Source organism: Hevea brasiliensis, chromosome 14 (assembly GCF_030052815.1).
Source record: "Hevea brasiliensis isolate MT/VB/25A 57/8 chromosome 14, ASM3005281v1, whole genome shotgun sequence".
Taxonomy (NCBI): Eukaryota; Viridiplantae; Streptophyta; class Magnoliopsida; order Malpighiales; family Euphorbiaceae; genus Hevea; species Hevea brasiliensis.
This window is the reverse complement of record NC_079506.1, coordinates 81,610,169-81,628,315: the sequence shown is the minus strand read 5'-3', so window position 1 is coordinate 81,628,315 and position 18,147 is coordinate 81,610,169. Positions and strand designations below refer to the sequence as shown.

The following is an 18,147-nucleotide window of genomic DNA, read 5'->3' as shown; positions in this document are numbered from 1 at the left end:
AAAAGGGAAATATTAGAATAAAGTAAATATCATTAAGAACATAAATCATAAAACCGAAAGAGCTAATTTAATGACAAAAAAATTGTCATAAAGTACTAGTTCCTAACTCTAAATTGAGGAAAAAAACAGTAAAGATCGGGAAAAAAAAATCTATAAATTAATTTATAATCATCACTGTCTATGCATCAAGTACCCCAATGACAAAACACATAGTTACATTGCTAGCAGAGAGTAAAACGGTGAAGAGAATGGCCCAAATTGTAAGGAAGAAGCATGCAACCTGTCCATTCGGTGGTCTTGGAGCTGCTGTTTATGTAGTCCCACCACCTGCACTGGAAGATGGAGTTCTCGCAACAGTGAAGGACAAAGGCGTTTCTGTCACGTCGTTTTCTATTAGCACTGGGTTAGGAGCCTCACTCAACTGGTGTAGCAAGTAGTCAGGTTTTAATTATTTGCAAGAGACAAGCTGGCTGAAGAGGGCTCATGTAAGGTGTGTTCTTGTCCAAATTTAAACAATGGTTCTCTGCAATTGATAGGATTAAACCAAATATCAGGAGAAAATAACCAGATTATCTCCTTAAAACAATTCCCAGAAAGATTATTTTAGACAAGTTGGACTGAATGGCTACAAAGTATGATTTCATATCCATAATATCATCCAGCAATATTAAATAATTTCCAACCATATATGAATATTTTACCAAGCATTTTGTTGCACGCATAGTGCAAATGACATTTGCAGAAAAGAAAAATTATCATACAGCATGGTACAAAAATAATGTTAAAAACACATTTGCATACCACACTAGGATTTCCAATTCATATAGCAATGAATGGCAAAGGATTTGGAAATAACAACTTTCCAAAAATGGTACAATTTTTTTCTTAAATATTATTTTTAGAACAGGTGTGGCTTTAACTAAGCATACTTTGGTTACTTTAAACTGAAGCATTTTGATTATTCATTAATTAGTTTGTTCACTATCCATTCTCATCAGTTTTCATTCAAACCTATTTACTGACTCACTTGGCGACCAAGAAAGACAATCAATCCTCCTAAGAAATATACATAAATCCATATGAAACCATAAAAAGCTAACAAGGTTATATGGAATAAGCATTAGTTACAAAAATATTGCCACATGTACCTCATTGAGAAGGAAAGAATTAATGAATCATCTGAAACATGTAAGATATCTTCTACAATGCCAATCTTTAGCATACGGTTATACAATTTCTTAAGCATAAACCTGTGGTTTTATTGATCTCCTGTATCTCCACCTTCAGCTCCAAAATCTGAGAGATTTATCGTTGGAATGCTGCCATTGGTTATAAGACTTTTAACACTAGAGGAAGTTCTAGCATCTTCAGACAACTTATGTATTGCATCTCTTAAAATTATGTAGTTCTTATCAAGCAGATCTGGACAGTGTCCCTTGTCAACCATCTCTTTTAATATCTCAAAAGCCAGAGGGAGCTTTAAGTCAGCAAGAAAAGCACTTATTAAGCCTATATAAACAAAAGAGTCAGGTTCCATTTCTTTCTCTTCCATTTCACGTAAATGAGCCAGAGCTGCATTCGGCCGACCACACTTGCAAAGACCATGAATAAAAGCCATGAAAGCAACTCTATTAGGAGTGCAACCATTTCTCCTCATTTCAGTCCATAGCATTATAGCATCATCAGGTCTTCCAGCATTACATAGCCCATCTATTAAAGTAGTGTATGTAATGACATTAGGTTCCCTTTCCTTTGCAGACATACTGGAAAGACAATGCAGGGCCTCATCAATACAACCACTCTTGCACCAACCATCTATAAGCAAGTTATATGTGACAACAGAAGGGACAAGACCCTTCATCACCATCTCTTCGAAAATATTCTGAGCTTCTGTAATTCTTTGAGCCTTAGAGAGCCCGCTTATTAGTATGTTGTAAGCAACCACATCAGGGCAATGCCCACGAGCACAAATGTCACGGAACAGCTTCAGCGCTTGATCGACTTCTTGAATTTCAATCAAACCACGTAATGATGCAGAATAGGCAACTATATCAGGTAGAAAGCCTTCTTGAATCATATCAGCAAGAAATTTGCAGGCTTGTGTTGCCTTCCCATTTTTGCACATTTTTCTTACTAGCAAGGTATAATGTTTGATCCAAGGCTGGTGGCCGTGAATGCGCATCTTTTTTACCAAATCAAGGGCTCCAGAAGCATCCCCTCTCCTGCAAAGGCACCCAAATATAGCATTGTGAGTAAATTGTGTTGGTCCAATTCCTGACTCTTTCATTTCTCTCAAAAGCTCATAACTTTGCTCCAATCTATCAGAATTGCATAGCCCATCAATTAAGTTATTATAAATAATTAAATTACGACTGCAACCAATTTGAGCCATCTCTCGAAAGAGGTAAAGGGCCAAATCCAACTTGCCAGCTGGGATCAAACCATCAATGACAATAGTAAAACTAGCTGTATTAGGGGCAACCATTTTTTTATCCCGGAAAAGCCTATGTAACTCAACATTATCAATGCACTCTTTTCCCATCATAACCTGAAGAAGACAATAAGCTTTATCTAGCAAGCCATTATTAACGAGTGAATTCAACCAAGAATTGCAAAGCAAAGTCAGACCTTCTACATCCATATCCTCATGGATTGCGTCAAGTATGCGGATTAATTCTCCTTCTTCAGAAAAAAAAGATAAGAGCTTAGTAACTATTCCAACATCAGGTTGGATTTTGAACAACTTCATTTCTGAATATAACGCCAAAGCTTTATCAAGATCCTTACTTCTGCAGAGCCCTCCAATTAGCACATCAAAAAGTGCTATATCAGGAGTGAAACCATACTTCTGCATGTTATAAAACAACTGGAGGGCTTTATCCACTCTGGATTGTTTTACAAATCCATGAATCAAAATGCACAATGTTTTCTCATTCAATCTAACATTTTGATCTTCCATTTTTTCTATTAATTCAAACGCCTTGTCCACCTCACTACACTTGCTAAAAGACAGCACCAAAATAGACAATAGGTGTTCATCCAGCCAACCGCAATCACAAATTTTATTAAAGACACCCAAAGCCTCATTAAATTTCCCCGCATTAGAATATACCTGCAACACTGGCGTCAAAGTGTACTTATCAAACTCCCAACCTTGATAATGCATCTCTTTGAGTCTCTTCTCAACCAAACTAACAGAAGTAGACGTAGACTTAGATCTAGAGATGGCCTCTAACAAACAATTATAGCTATAACTATTCGGCACACAAAGACCCATCCTTTTTACTTGATCAAACAACACATTAGCTTCATCAACCAACCCCACACTACCCAAACATCTAATAAAGAAACCAAGAGCACCAGGACTCATTGAACAACGAGAATTCAGGATAGCAAGAGATAAAGCTTTCAGCGGGGCATTTTCTCGAGCATGTGATAGGATTGAGGCCATGGTATTGTACGTATACATATTATGCTCATATCCATATTGGATTGAGGCCCAATTGAAGAAAGTGTAAGCTATTCTCCAGCTTTTGAAAGCATTCAACACTGATTCAACGACTTTGGTATTTAGCATTGGAGCAAGACTCTTCAACTCTGGGCTGTCTGGGCAAAATGGCTGTTTCGTGAAGATGGAGATGATGTAATTGGTAGTGCTGGTGAGGTCTGAGGGATCGGTGGAGAGATTTCTGATGGAAACAGTATTTGGATTAACGGGTTTAATTGATTTGCATAGGCAATGAGAGTGTTTCGTTATTCTTGACAGTGCCATGATAACTTAATTGTTGCAGCGGATACTTCCAACTTGGGAACAGCATCTCTCTCCTTTCGCTAATGTCTAAAAGGCGGGCTGAACATAAATCGATTTTAATTAAAAAAAAATCCAATTTAATTAATATTCTATATAAAAATATTTTTAATTAATACTTTATATTTTAGAATTTTAATAATTATATAAATTATTTAAATTTTATTTATTTAAATATAATATAAATATATATATTTTTTTATTATAAAAAATATATTTTATATTTAATTAATTATTTATGTAAATAAGTTCGATAATAAATATAAAATTTGATCCGACTCATTATAGATATTATTCCTCGAACTTAAATATGTTCTAAATTTATTCTATTTAAAATTTGATAGAATCAGTTGCCATTTTCTTATTTAATTTTATTTTTTAATTTATTTTTTATTTAATAAATTCAAATCGATTAAAAAAATCTATTTTTTACTTAGATGATTTTGTAAAAAAAAAAATCAAATAAATCAAACCCACTAGAATTTTTGTTGATTTTATATGCTATTTGTTTGATTTTTTTTATTTAACTTTGAGCTAAATTAATTTAAGTTTAATTTGCATCAAATTGAGATTCATGAATTACAGGGCGCGTGAATTACATTATTGTAGGATTAATGTTAATTTGCCCTATATTTAATTATTATATCTAATTTTACACAATTTTAATTAATAAAAAAGAAAATTAGTTAAATATTTTTTTGTTGCTAAAGGGTACAATATTCTTATTTAATTAATTATATGAAAACAGAAAATACTATTTTTTTATATCTTTAGTATTGTTAATTATAATTATTTTAAATATTTATTTGTTTATTTAATTTGAAATAATTATATGAATTAACAGTAATTATGTGGTACTGTCTGAAATAATATTAATAAAAAATAATTTTTCAAATAGTTATTTATTAATTATTTTAAAATTCAATAAATCTTAATATTTTATTATTATTTGTTTAAAAAACAATATTAATAAATAACTTCTCAAAAACTTTTAATTAATAGTCCTTTATTAGTTATTTTAGGATTCATAGTATATTTCTCTTTGATTATTGTTTTATAAATGATTTTTTATGCTAAAAAAATTAATATTATAGAATACAATTATTTTATAATTTATTGATATAATTCATTTATTATTAGTTTTTTAATTAATAATTTATTTATTAATTATTTAAAAATTTATTAAATCATTTTTTTATTAATAATTCTAAAAATACTTAATCTAATATTTAATATTAATTCCTTAACTTTATCTTAATTGCATTGATAAAAATAAGGAGAGACTCTTATAAAATTCTATAAAAAAAACAAGAGAAAAATAAAAAAAGGTGCTTACAGGAGAGGCTCTTATAAATATGCAAGATTTTCTCATAAAAAATTTAAAATTCTATATAAAAAATGCGAGTACAGTTGCAACAAAACTGTTATTGCTAAAAGCAAAGTTAAAAGCAAATGATAAGATGTTAATTATTGCATGCTTTCATGCAAATGAATTGTAAAGAAAAGAACTCGAGGAGAGGTGAGATGGGATAAGTTAAGTAAGTGGCTGTTCATACAACAAATCATTGTGAATGATGATTTTTTTTTTTTAGTAAGGAAAATTTATGTTTAACTGTTTAAAGAAAAAATGTTCACATTGAAATAATTATTTTGATTAAATGACTGGAAAGCTGTTATTTATTTTATTATATAAATGAAGATCTTTTCTTTAATTCTATCTTAATTCTATTAATAATCTCTAAAAATTCTATCTTCATTACACCATAAAAATATTTAATATATTTGATTTTTTAAATGGTATGCATATAAATTAATTGACTTAAATATTTCATTTTGAAGCATATTTATAAATTCTATATACAAACTCATGCAATGCATGGGCAAATGATATTATATATTAATATTATTGGTAACTTTAAGAATTCAAATCATTAAAAAGCAAAATTTATATCACTAATTTATTGTATGCAATAATTAAAATTTTGAATATTAAAAACCATAAATAAAAAATAGTAATACACAATGAATATAAATAATATAGTAATATTTTCAAGGTCATAATTAATAATTATATGAAAATATTAACTTTCAATTAAATTTAATAATATATTTATTGATCCAATCAAAAGAAAAAAAAAATAACATACAATGAATAAATATATTTATATTTCCAAGGTAATGAAGTCTAGTTGAGTCATTACATTAACTTTTCCCGAATATACAAAAGGAGTATACTTTAGTAGTTATGTATGATATGGAAGGATTCAAATTCTGAAACAAAGAAAATGAATTATATTTCTATAAAAATACTAATGTGTGATTGCTTATGAATTGCTTAGGTTTTGGTATATGCATGGAATAAACTCATGATTAACCGGTTTTAAGCTTGCTCTGGTTTCGGCAGCTTTAAGTTGACTCGACCCTAGCGTCGATAATGGCCCCTGGTTGGGTCTTTACATCCAAAGTCATAATTAATAATTATATAAAATATTAATTTTTAATTAAATTTAAAAAATATATTTATATTAATTGGCTCAATCAAAATGTAAAAAAAAAAAAACTCAAAAGTTCTTAAAAAAATATAAATATGAATACTAAACAAAGAGAGGATCACTTTCTCTTTGCTTTAACTTTAATATAAATATAAATTTGGAAGGAATGACTCCAACTCCTAATTAGAAATTTGATCAAAGTACATTTACTAAAATACAATAATTAACAATCATAACACATAGTTTAGCTTATCAGTGGTTAAATATATATCACTTACTTGACAGAGTTAAATTTGAGTCTTTATTCCCCTAATCTCCCTACTAAAAGAAAGTCACAATGCCATGTTAATGCAGTAAAGTTACATGTTTTTTAATATAATTCATATGTGCAATGAAAATTCTCACATTACTCTAGAGTGTCATTCTCTCTCTTCTTTTAGAGAGAGAAAATCCTCTCTTACAGATAACATATTTTCATAAAAAATGAGATAATAAAGCCCTATAAAAAAGATCTATACAAAATATAAAGTAAAATCACTTAGAGTGTTAGTTTGGGTAGTTAACTTAGTGAGATAGCTTTATCCCACCCTGATTTGCTTTTTGTTTAGGAGTGTAATGATAGTTAGCAGAGAATTGTCTAGTGGTTCGTCTCATTAGATGTCATCTCGGATTCAAAGGTTCTTTATCCCCTCTTGCTGATGGGATGGGTTGTAGATAGTTGTGTTTTGGTTGGCAATAGAGGTGAATAGTGAGGAATCTTACGCTGCCAGTAGTTCTGTAGGTTGTGTTTGGTTTCTTAGTCCTTTGTTGTTGGTTGATTGGTTGTGTTGTATGATTGTTTGCAGGTCTAGATGTCTAGTGGCTTAAGGGAGGAGCTTCTATCAACATGCAGCATCTGGGTGTTAAGCATGCTCATTTGAGTGCTTGAAAAGACTAGAAAGGAGGAATTGCTGCTGCAGGGTAGGAGGAGGAAGCATCCCTAGGGTTTGAAGAGCCCACCAAGGGTGTGCTGCCATCCTGGCTAAACGAGATTAAGAAGCGGACGAGGTCCCTCTACTCTCCCCTATTTTCCACTGAGTAGTGTCTGTTTGAGCACAAATGTTTCTAGACCCATTGCCTTTATCCTCCATACAGTCACTCTGGGTTCTACTTGGATAGCTTTATTGGTGTTGTTAGGTTTTCTACTATGGTGCTTGCTATGTGCTCTCCCTGCTGGCAATGAATATGTTAGATAAATGATAACTATCTTCTTAACATGTATAAAATATTAATTATATATTAAAAATAAAAAGAAAAACCATATCATTTTATAAAATTTCCAATAATACTATAAAAAAATAATATCTAAATAACATCTTAGTTATTGATCAAATATAAATTTAAAAATTTAACTATTAATATCATTGATATTTTTAAAAAAATTTAAATCCATCAGATTAATGGGTCATTGAATTAACAATAGGAACTTTTGAATTCCAAATTTTTATGATCAACCCATTTTTATGATCACCGGCTCATCTTGTGGCTTCCAAATTTTATAACAATGGTGTGCACTGTTCCATAACGTGCAAATGTTTAATCTTTTCTTAAGTTAATCAGCTACGCTTCAATCTCTATTTTTTAAAAATTCCATTTTTTTTATTTGGTTACATGATTTTTATAAAAAATAAAATAAAAAAAATCAAATCAATTAAAATTTTTATTGATTTTATGTGTTATATGTTTGATATATTATTGATTTATGAACTTCATGAAATCTTATGTGAATTTCACAAACTTTACGGTAGACCCGAATGATAAGAATTTAAAAATTAAAAAGGTCCAATAAAACAAGTCTAAATTGAAAATTGAACTTGAATTAAAAAATTTGCAATTGATTTGGTTGGATTATATCTCTTATCATAATTTCTAAGATGATTTTATTTGATATTTTACATAAATCTTCTACTTTACAAGGTTTTATTATCTCATTTTTTTATGAAAATATGTTATTTGCAAGATTTATTGTCTTTTCATATTATATAAAAATGCCATGTACTACTTTGTTACCGAAACTCAAATAGTCAAATCAATGAGCTTTATAGTCTCAGATATTGATTTGATCGGCGGAGCGGGCTGGATCCCTAATCTCATAAATTCTACAGAGAATTTATCAATCAATAACCCAGAGAAGGGGAAAAAAAGGGGATATGATTGGACAAATTCTGTAAAAAAGAAGGCGTGATTTGGTATTATTAGTGTTTCCATTTTGAAAAAGAAGCAAAGAGAATCTGCTAATTCCGCTCCTTCCAGTTATCTTCACTAATTACTAATAATTACCCTCTATAATTGCTCTTTCATTTCTCTCAATTTTTGAATTTTCCCTCTCTCTTATTCTAATTTTTATTATATTGCAATGCAAAGAAGCGGCTCCAATTCATCAAAATGTCCTCCAAAAGTGATTTCCAAGAATTTCAATTCTCAGGCACTCTCTCTCAAGCAAGAAAGAAAGGTAATGAATCTTTTTGAGTTATTCTTGTATCTTTCTTTTTCTTCTTTCTGTATTCATTCATTGAATTTCTGATTCAGGCCAAGAATTGTTTCCTGAATTTTACTAACATGTATACTTAATTGCTTTTGGTAGTTGAATTCTGGATTACTTCAATAAATTCTTATGTGACAGCCAGACTAGTGATGGGTTTTGTGCCATGACTCTCGATACAATCCTCACATGAAAGGAAGTTGATTTCAGTTTCTGATTCCAAAACCCATTTTAGAATGTATATCAAATGTGGTATCATTAGTCATCATCACATTGGCAAAATCCTCCAGAAAATCAAGATCAAGGCGTTTTTTTGTGTTCATTCACACACTTACTGTATTGGGTATTTGATATAGCATGTCTTCTTCCTCTTCTTCTTCTTCTTCTTCATTACACATTAGAATACACTTTAGATTTTGCAGTGCCTGATCTTGCCCCTTTATCTGTTTAGGGAGGATTGAATTTGCTTAACCTTGTAAATGGCAGCAACTGAGGGATCATTAGACCCATTGGTTTGAGGTCCTAGTTTTCTAGTACTAGCAGCTGTTTATCAAAAAATCGTAAAGAAAAATGCAAGGTTGTCACAAATGTACAGTTAAATAGACAATGAGCGGCTGTGTAGAAAAAATTTGTCACTGCAACAAAATGTTGGTGTTATATGATTTTAACCTTGGAGATTGTAGATATGAATGCAATAGTTGTTATTTGTACTTAACTTCTCAGTCCCTTCTTTAACTCTTTCTGTTTTTGCCTAAATTAATTTTCCCATGCTTCAATTTCACAGAACTTTCAGATGATAGAAACAAGGTTGACATTCGGTCAATCAAGACTCTGAATCCTCAACATATGGATGCTCCCATTATACTTCATTCTAGGAAGAGAGATACTATACAATCTTTATCGGGTTGTGACTTGCGCAAGAGTTTAGCGTGGGATAGTGCCTTTTTCACAAGTCCAGGTTCTATTTATGGTTGAAGAAACTTGCTTACTTAGTGCATTATATTATTTTCAGTTCTTCAATTGTTCTGTGGATTAGAATATTACTGTGATGTGTTCTCTACCTGCTCAGGAGTATTGGATCCAGAAGAGTTGCTTGAGACTCTTAATTTTAAAGTAGGGGATAACGGGGCAGATATAACTGGGCATGTGGAACCAAAGTCTTTACCCTTTGAATCCACAATAACGCCAACAAATGTAATTGATAGTTTGCGCAAAAGTTTAGCTTGGGATAGTGCCTTTTTTACAAGTGCAGGTATACTTTGCATGCATAAGAAGTCCAATTTTAGGTTTCATTTGTCAATATCTCTTTGTTGTGGGGATTTTATGTTTATTCCACATATTTTTATACTTTTAAGCTTTTTTTTGTCCTTAGGAGTTCTGGATGCTGACGAGTTGTCTATCATAAATAGAGGATTTAGAAGGCCAGAAACACTTCCATTTCCTAGGTTTGAAGAGGAAATCTGGAGGTCTGCTGAATCAAATTCTACCATAAATAGTGATTGTTACTCGCTTGCAAGCCTTGAGATTGATCTTTTTGATGATATAAAAGCATCTATTCACAAGTCACTTGATGCTTCATCCAATGGGGCAACTTCAACTTGCAAACTGAAAAGAGAAAAAGGAAGGAAAAATGGCCATGGTGAGATATTTCTCTTTTCGTAAATATATTCACTGGGAGTGGGTGCAACGGAAAAAAAAATCTCCCATTTGAAAATGAGTTAAAACTATTTGTGATTGGGTCTACCACCACAATTTGATTTTGCATCCCTTTTTATATGTTTACCATCCTTGTTTTTGGCAGTTGAGCCCATGACAAAGCTTCATTTTATTTTACTTATTTTATTTGTGGTATGGTAACTACTTGTGTCTCAAAGAATTGTGTTCACTTCTTTGTGGTATATGTGTTGATCATTTGCACTTAGTTTCATGTGCTGATTTGATCTTCTTTTTTTTCAGCTTCAAAAATACCACATGTTTCATCTGGAGTAAAAGTAAGTTTTTGACATGATCTTCTTTAACTTGTTATGAGTCATATTTGCCGTGTCACTTTTTATTGGTAGTGTGGTATGGGGGACTCACCTATGCATCATCATCTCAATTGCTCATGATTGAAACTGGCAAAATTTTAGTTTTAGAGTTCAGATAGCCATTAAAGAGGTATGCTTCTGCTGCTACGCTTTAACCAAGTTGATGTATAGGCGAGTCCCAGTGTTATTATATAATGAAAGGAATAACTTTTGAGCATGTCTGAATTAACATCAATTACATGCTGGTCAAATAAAGCATGCTGATTCAAGTGGAGAATCCAAACCTTCATCTTCTCTTAAGCCACTGCAGATATCTAGCCGTGCTAACCCTTCATCGATAGTTCCCAGCAAAAGGGCTTCTTTGGGTGCAAATCATGTTAAAATGGATAATAAAGCTACAAAATCTGCCTGCGGTAAAGAACCTAAAAGCTCAGATTTCTTGTTCACAGAAAGTTGCTTCTTTTTTTTTTTTCCTGATGGAATGGAAAGTAGAGTTACTGTTATTAGTAACAACCTCTATTTGATTGTTAGGAGAAAGTATGGCCATGACAAAGAAAATGTGTTTGCGGGAGTCATGCAATATTATTTCTAGCTCAAAAGCATCCACAAAATCGCCGCCTTCATTTTTGCCTGCTGCAGAAAGTGAGTTTATGGGATTTTGCTCTGCTTCAGCTGATTTCACTTGTAAATCTCCTTCAAACCCTCGAAGGAGAACAATTGATTCCCGGTTGGATGCTTGTGGTTCAAGGCTTAGAGCTCCTTTGATATACTTGGTTAAAAATAAAACTGAGTTGGACAATTCTAGTGATTTTATTTGTTTACCGTCCACATCCAATTTGTCCTCTTATACATCACCTGCTAGTTCCATTGATGGATGGTCCTCAGAATCATCATCAACATCTATCAAGCAGAGATCAAATAGTTCTGCTGCTAGTCCTGTAAGTACTCCATTTAGAGAGATTTCTTTTGACATTGGTTCCCCTAAAGCATCAGATTCTGAAAGGCATAGATATGGTCAAACCTTGGGGCATGAAATTCAGGAAACCAAGCTCTTGAATCCACAGTTCAACAATGTCTCAATGTGTAAAAGTACTGTTTCTCCAAATATTTCAAGAAAACTGAGACCTTCAAGTCTTCGAATGCCATCACCAAAAATAGGATTTTTTGATGCGGTTAGTTATATATTTATGAGCTTTTTCCTGATAAGTAGGTATCTATATTTGTCATTTAACGTTAAATGTAAATTCTTTGTCAATTAACACTTGTAATTGTGTGAAGAAATTTTCTATTTCCAGGAAAATTCTGCTGCTTTAGCACAAAATGGAGGTCTGAAATTTCACTCTGGTGTACAGGGCGCTTCTTCCAAAAACAGAAGTGGTATTAACAACGCCAGTGAATCAGTAAATAGAACAAGATATGGCAAGCATCGGTTGGCAGGAACCTCAACAGGACCTTCTAGTAAAACAGGTGCGGAGGATGAGGGGAATATCTACTTAAGGGAGAAGAAGCAACCATTGAATGAGCATGAAGATATCAGGGTGCAATGCCCTGAAAATAATGTGCATAGATTTGGTGAAAATAACAAGGAAAATGTAGGTAGTTTGGCAAATCAAGTTGATGACCTCAGTCGACGAATGGAAGCCGTTGATTTTAGTGGGGACTTTATTACAGCATTCAATTGAAGTAAGGATCCTTGTTCATAGTTTGGCATCAAGAATATTTTCAAGTATGTTAAAAACTGGTATCATCATCCTTTAAAGTGTGAGAATTGATTGGAAAATCTGCAAACCTTTGTAAAGCTTTTCTTTTTCAGTATGGTCATTACATGTAGCACAAGGGCAAGGGCTTGAATGGCTGTCAAAAAGTTACCATCTCCAACTGAGTTGGGTCATTTGAGATGGCTGTCAAAAAGTTACCATCTCCACCATGCTTAAATATGTAACGAACATATTCAATTTAATATAATTGGCCATAAACCAATTCTTACTACATCAGATTAACCATCATAGCCTACTTTCAAACGTTCAAAATCTATGAAGGATTTGAGGAAAATGACTGAATTCAGAAGAAGGATTATCGCCTAAAAACCACACTGACATTGATAATAGTAGCAACTATGAATAAAGAAACTAAGACAAATACTAATCAATTTAAATGATTATTAACGCATTTTAGTTCATATAAAATAACTGAACTTTCAAGTTTTTTGCAACTGGGTTTTCTTCTGTTTTCCGTAGTTTTCTCAGAAACCAAACATAAGTACGGAGATCGGAAGTTCGAAACACCAGACTCAGATGCAAAAATCAATTAAAAGGAGTAAAAAGGACATTGAAAATAATAATAATTAAAGAGAAAATAGAAGATAATCTAACCCCATTTTGGCTGAGAGAGAGAAGTGATTGAGAGAGATCGATACACAGAGAAAATAAGCCGTCCACAGGAAAACAACCTAATTTTCTTTCTGCTAGTCCAGTGTTGCTGGAGAGAGTTTTTTTTTTTTTTTTTAATACGTTTACGGTTCTGCCCTTGTCCGTTACTGTCCCATAACACTATGGCTATGTTTTAAAAGGTAATATCTAGTATTTCACTGGAGTCAAAGTACTATTTCTTATTTCTTATTTAGTTTGTTGTGCGGCATAAGTGTTTATATTTAATTTTAAAGGTTAGAGAGTAAATTATGAAAATTTCATAAATATTAATTATTTTAATAATTATTAATTATTTTAATAATTATTAATAGTTAATAATTTATTATTTATATAATAATTTAAAGTATAAATATTTAGTTAAAATTATTATTAGGTCAAAATAGTTATTAGATTAGTTATGAAATATAAAAATAATTGTATTATTTTTTTGACCCCTAAAGTTATGAATAGTAATATTTTATGAATCACTCATTAATCTCTAAATACTAATATAAATATTATACCATCAAATAATATAAATAATAAATGTAATATTTAGATTATAGTCAAAATACTAAATATTATTTTAAAAGTTATTATTAAATAGAGCTTATTTTTATCACTATTTTTTACATTTTATAACTAATTTAATAATTATTTTATCGAATGTTTTTATTTTAAATCATCATACAAATGCCTAACAGTTAATAAAATAATTAATAATTACTAAAATAACTAACTTCTACTAAAACAATTAATATTATTAAGCATATACTATGTTTAGAAAATAATTTTTGAAGAAAAAGTATGAATTTTAAAAGTATTAAATTTATTTGTGAATAAAATAAAAAAAAGTAAGATTTTTAGAGGATTCAAAAGCTGATAAACTCTACTTTTTAATACATTACCTTAAAAAAAACATTGATCCACTCCATCCAGAGACATTATTAATCCAAAGTACCTAATGTTTTGGTTTAATGGGTTGATGTAAATAGGAAGACAATGCATAGGTTATTTAAAAAATAAATTATTCAAAATAAATTATTAATTTTTAAATTTATTTTAAATTTAATTAAATTTATCTTAAATTATTCAAATTTCATTATCAATTTTTTAATTAATAATTTATATAAATATATATTTTTAATAATAATTTAAGTTTTAAAAATTAGAAATTTTATAATATATTTAATTAATAAATAATATAAACTAATTTGAATAATGGGTACTCAACACATAAAACTCGACTTTAATATAAATTCAATATGCATATTAATTTTTAAATTTAAATATATTTTAAACTCTAACATATACTATGTGAATCATTCCAATAAATTTAATCAGATTGAGTACCAAAAAATACTTAACTCATTGTAATCCTTATTGACTTCCTTGAGCTCAAACCATTTTAGTTAGAATTAGTAGTATTAATAATATTAGCACTAATATTTTTGAAGTTCTATTTTGAGCAACAGTTTACTATATTATTAAATAAAAACAATTTAAGTTTTGTCACTAAACAGTTATTTATTTATTTATATCATAATTAATATAAAAGGAAAAAAAAAGTTTTTCCTACAAGTCCATAATTTTATTTTAATATGCAAAAATAATTACTGGAAAAAATTATTTTTTTTAGTAAAAGATTATCTACTAATCCATTATAGACTACTATTATTTAATATTAAAAATAAATTCTTGTTATGCAATAATTGTAACACCCCGTTGTATAGCCTGGTATATTTCACTGTTCCGGTGACCGGTGTCAGTCCGGACAATTAATGGGATTAGGGTCACACTTAAGACAATTTGAGAAGCCATAAACACAAATAATTAGTAATGTTTAATTAGTTAACTATAAATAAGAAAAACAGAACATAAGAGGTTAAACGAGCCGAGAGTCACAGCGATGAGTGACCTCCTCGGGAATGACTGCGAAGTCATTCTAAACTCAAATTTCGAACCGTAAAAAGTGACGCTGCGGTCCTTAGGACCCTTATGAACACAGTGGAAAAGAGAAAACCACGAAAAAGAACTGTTAAGCCAGTCAAATAATTAGGTCAGGGAGCCGGAAGAAATATTGGATTATTTGCAAACCGGGATGAACCGGCGAGGGGCAATTTGGTCAATTGACCCCGAGAGCTGACTCCTGACCTAACTGTCAAATAAAATCGGAGAAAAGAAAATTTCGGAATCGAGAATAAAATTAAAGAACTAATAGAGAAATAAATAGAAAAAAAAAAAAGAAAAGGAAAGAGGTTGGAAAAGTCAAAGTTGATGACATCATTAATGATGTCATAAACAAATTTATTAAATATTTATTAAATTTGATATTTATGGTCTTCCATAGCAAAATAAATAAAAGAAACAAAAGAAAAAAAAATTAAATTCATCATCTTCAAAAGGAAAAACGTGACTCACTCTTCCCTCTCACTTATTTCATCTTCCACCATGGATAAGTCTAACCAAGCTTTTGAAACCCTAAATTAAACATACTTTCCCTAAAATTCTCCACATGAATTTCATTATTGCATCTTGAAGAGTATAGAAGAAGCATAAGAAAGCAAGAAGAAGAAGGAAGAAGAAGAACAAAAATGAAGATTTAAGGTTCACCTAAGGTTAGTATGCTAAACTCTTCATTTATCCATTCAAATGCACATGTGATGGTTGAAAGTGAGCTTAGAACTTGATTTAAATGAAACAAATATGGGGGAAGAATTAAACTGAAATTTTGGGCAGCTTGAGAGGAATATGATTTGCATGGATATGATACATTTGAATGAGTTTAGAAACCTTTCTTGGTTGAATGATTAGTATTAAAACCATTAAGTGTGATTAATTGCAACAAAGTAGTGAAATTGATGAGTTAGGGTTTTAAATGCTAGGGTTGTGAACCAAATTTTGGGAAAAATACATAAATGGCATGTTGGACTTATTGTGAAGTGAAATAATGGTCAATTATGACCAAATAAGTTGTGTGGGAATTGTTGGAATAAAAATCAAATTCGTAGGTCAATGGTCATGCTGCTGGCAGCATGACCAAACCCACTTTGAAGGACCAAAACTCAAATTTTACAAGTCCAATTGATATGCCACCAATTGGAGATGAAAATAGACATAAAAGAGCACAATTTTCATTAAGGAACCATGGCCAAAAACTGACCAAAACTTGGTGAAACAATTGACCAAAGTGAATTGATTGCTGGCTGCCACTGCACCAAACTGACCAAATGAACAGTAACTGTTCATTTGGTCATAACTCGAGCTAGGTAGGTCAAATTGACCTGAAATTTTACCAGCAATTAGATATGATATAGACCTAAAACTTTCATGAAGAACACCAACCCAAATTAGGCCATTAACCCTTTCAAAATCATTGAGCAAAATTAAATTACTGTACTGAGATTCTGCAGAATTTTCATTGAGCAGCAATGTTTGGATAGCTATAACTCTCTCTAGAAAACTCGGATTTAGGCGATTCTTGAACCGATGGAAATCTAAGACATAGTAAAACATTTCATATGAAGAAAGTGAGACCAAATTATGAACTTAACTTGGTCAAATTATTAACCAAAGTTGGACCAAAAATCTGCCAGCACTAAAATCTCAGTATGAACAGTACATATGAACAGTAAACTTATTTTGGCCATAACTTGAGCTACAAAACTCCGATTGAGGTGATCCAAAAATGAGAATACACTTAAGACAATAAGGAACATTTTCTATGAAGGAAGTTTTGTCAAATTCCAACAGTAGACCGACCAATGAAACAGTGCAACTTCGGAGAACAAAAACCGAAAATTGGCAATTTTGCCAAAATGACCTAAGCTTTAAACAAATGACCAAAACCAACAAGTTTGGTGACCAAAATGTGGTATGTGGGTGAAGTTGGAGTTCCCATACCTATTAAGCCTTAGAAAGTCAATAATTTGACTTGAATAGTGCAGTGAATAGTAACCCGAAACACAAAATTTTGAGAACGTCTTATTTAACACGTTAGAGCTAGCTAAATGTGAAGTTAAGTTTATTTTGGATTTATTTTAAGTTTTAGTACTGAAACATTGGAAAATTTCGTGTTTCAGTGGAAAAGAATACCGGGACAGAACCCGAGGAGTCGAGTCAAGGCCAACAGGCGACTCGTTTGAGGTTTGTGCACAACATATACTTTTATAATCATCTTTTGCATAATGTTTTGAATAATGTGAAATATTGGATTATAGCATTTTTATGATGTTTGATTTAAATTGTGAAAGTTATTGTGTATATTTGAAATGACAATGTTTAGCAAATTGTTAAGATAAGTTTTGAAACCACAGTGTCATGACCATATATTTGAACACCTCACTAGCACGACTAGTGGGGGTAATTAGTTTCGAATTTTGATTCCTTCTTGAGGTGTGCCAGTAGAAGAGGATATGAATGGATATCCATATATTTGAGCTAGCTAGCCTTGTGATATGATTTCTCTTTAGCCTCTGGCTATTGAGATTCATGTGATTTCTCTTTAGCCTCTGGCTATTGAGATTCTATTTGTTTCGAATGGCGTGATCTGACTGTGGGTTTTATGAAATGTGTTTTGATACTTTGAAATGAACTTGGTTTACATGTAAAATCTTACAATGCATGATTGTATTTAATTTTCATGTTTAGCCAAATTTTTGAATGAATGTGCTTTAAGTTTTGCATAAAGATTATTTTAGTATATTGTGCACCACTGAGTCCTAGTACTCAGCGATAGCTTTATTCTTTGTCGCAGATCAGAGAACTAGAGGAGCAGCGGTGAGGCTTGAGGTGTGAGAAGCTACTGACCTAAAGTTTTGGGTATAATTTATACCCTAATCTGTAAATATTTCTTTTGATGTATATATTGCACGTAAATGTATGGACATGT

General features: G+C 31.1%; 2 protein-coding genes across 7 annotated transcripts; one reads left to right on the top strand and one right to left on the bottom strand.

Annotated features, from left to right (window-relative positions):
- Positions 1 to 18: 18 nt before the first annotated feature.
- On the bottom strand, positions 19 to 3,837 carry LOC110637995 (putative pentatricopeptide repeat-containing protein At5g08310, mitochondrial). Of its 2 annotated transcripts, none has more exons than XR_009143045.1 (2): positions 1,149 to 3,837; positions 19 to 523 (listed from the first exon to the last, which is right to left on the bottom strand). XR_009143045.1 is itself a non-coding variant. In XM_021788382.2 (2 exons), the coding sequence occupies exon 1, from the start codon at positions 3,770 to 3,772 to the stop codon at positions 1,259 to 1,261; it is 2,514 nt and encodes an 837-aa protein (XP_021644074.2). In that variant the 5' UTR covers positions 3,773 to 3,837; the 3' UTR covers positions 19 to 523; positions 1,251 to 1,258. The 2 variants fall into 2 exon arrangements, 1 of the variants encoding a protein (XP_021644074.2); XM_021788382.2 differs by having other exon boundaries at positions 1,251 to 3,837.
- A 4,497-nt stretch (positions 3,838 to 8,334) lies between these two features.
- Positions 8,335 to 12,577, top strand: LOC110637998 (uncharacterized). 5 transcript variants are annotated; one of them, XM_021788389.2, is made up of 9 exons: positions 8,337 to 8,791; positions 9,606 to 9,779; positions 9,891 to 10,073; positions 10,194 to 10,460; positions 10,778 to 10,812; positions 11,105 to 11,261; positions 11,380 to 11,786; positions 11,889 to 12,020; positions 12,144 to 12,577. In XM_021788389.2, the coding sequence occupies exons 1-9, from the start codon at positions 8,725 to 8,727 to the stop codon at positions 12,528 to 12,530; spliced, it is 1,809 nt and encodes a 602-aa protein (XP_021644081.2). In that variant the 5' UTR covers positions 8,337 to 8,724; the 3' UTR covers positions 12,531 to 12,577. The 5 variants fall into 5 exon arrangements, with proteins under 5 accessions (XP_021644080.2, XP_021644081.2, XP_021644079.2 ...); XM_021788388.2 differs by having other exon boundaries at positions 8,335 to 8,791; positions 11,380 to 12,020; positions 12,201 to 12,577; XM_021788387.2 differs by having other exon boundaries at positions 8,337 to 8,764; positions 11,380 to 12,020.
- Positions 12,578 to 18,147: the final 5,570 nt, after the last annotated feature.

What these genes read in the sequence shown, in the direction of transcription:
- LOC110637995 (XM_021788382.2), bottom strand. Translation starts at nt 3,772, where the DNA reads ATGGCACTGTCAAGAATAACGAAACACTCTCATTGCCTATGCAAATCA.
- LOC110637998 (XM_021788386.2), top strand. Translation starts at nt 8,725, where the DNA reads ATGTCCTCCAAAAGTGATTTCCAAGAATTTCAATTCTCAGGCACTCTC. An exon ending in CTCTCAAGCAAGAAAGAAAG is followed by an intron (nt 8,792 to 9,605) that starts GTAATGAATCTT and finishes TCAATTTCACAG; the next exon opens with AACTTTCAGATGATAGAAAC. An exon ending in AGGAAGGAAAAATGGCCATG is followed by an intron (nt 10,461 to 10,777) that starts GTGAGATATTTC and finishes CTTTTTTTTCAG; the next exon opens with CTTCAAAAATACCACATGTT.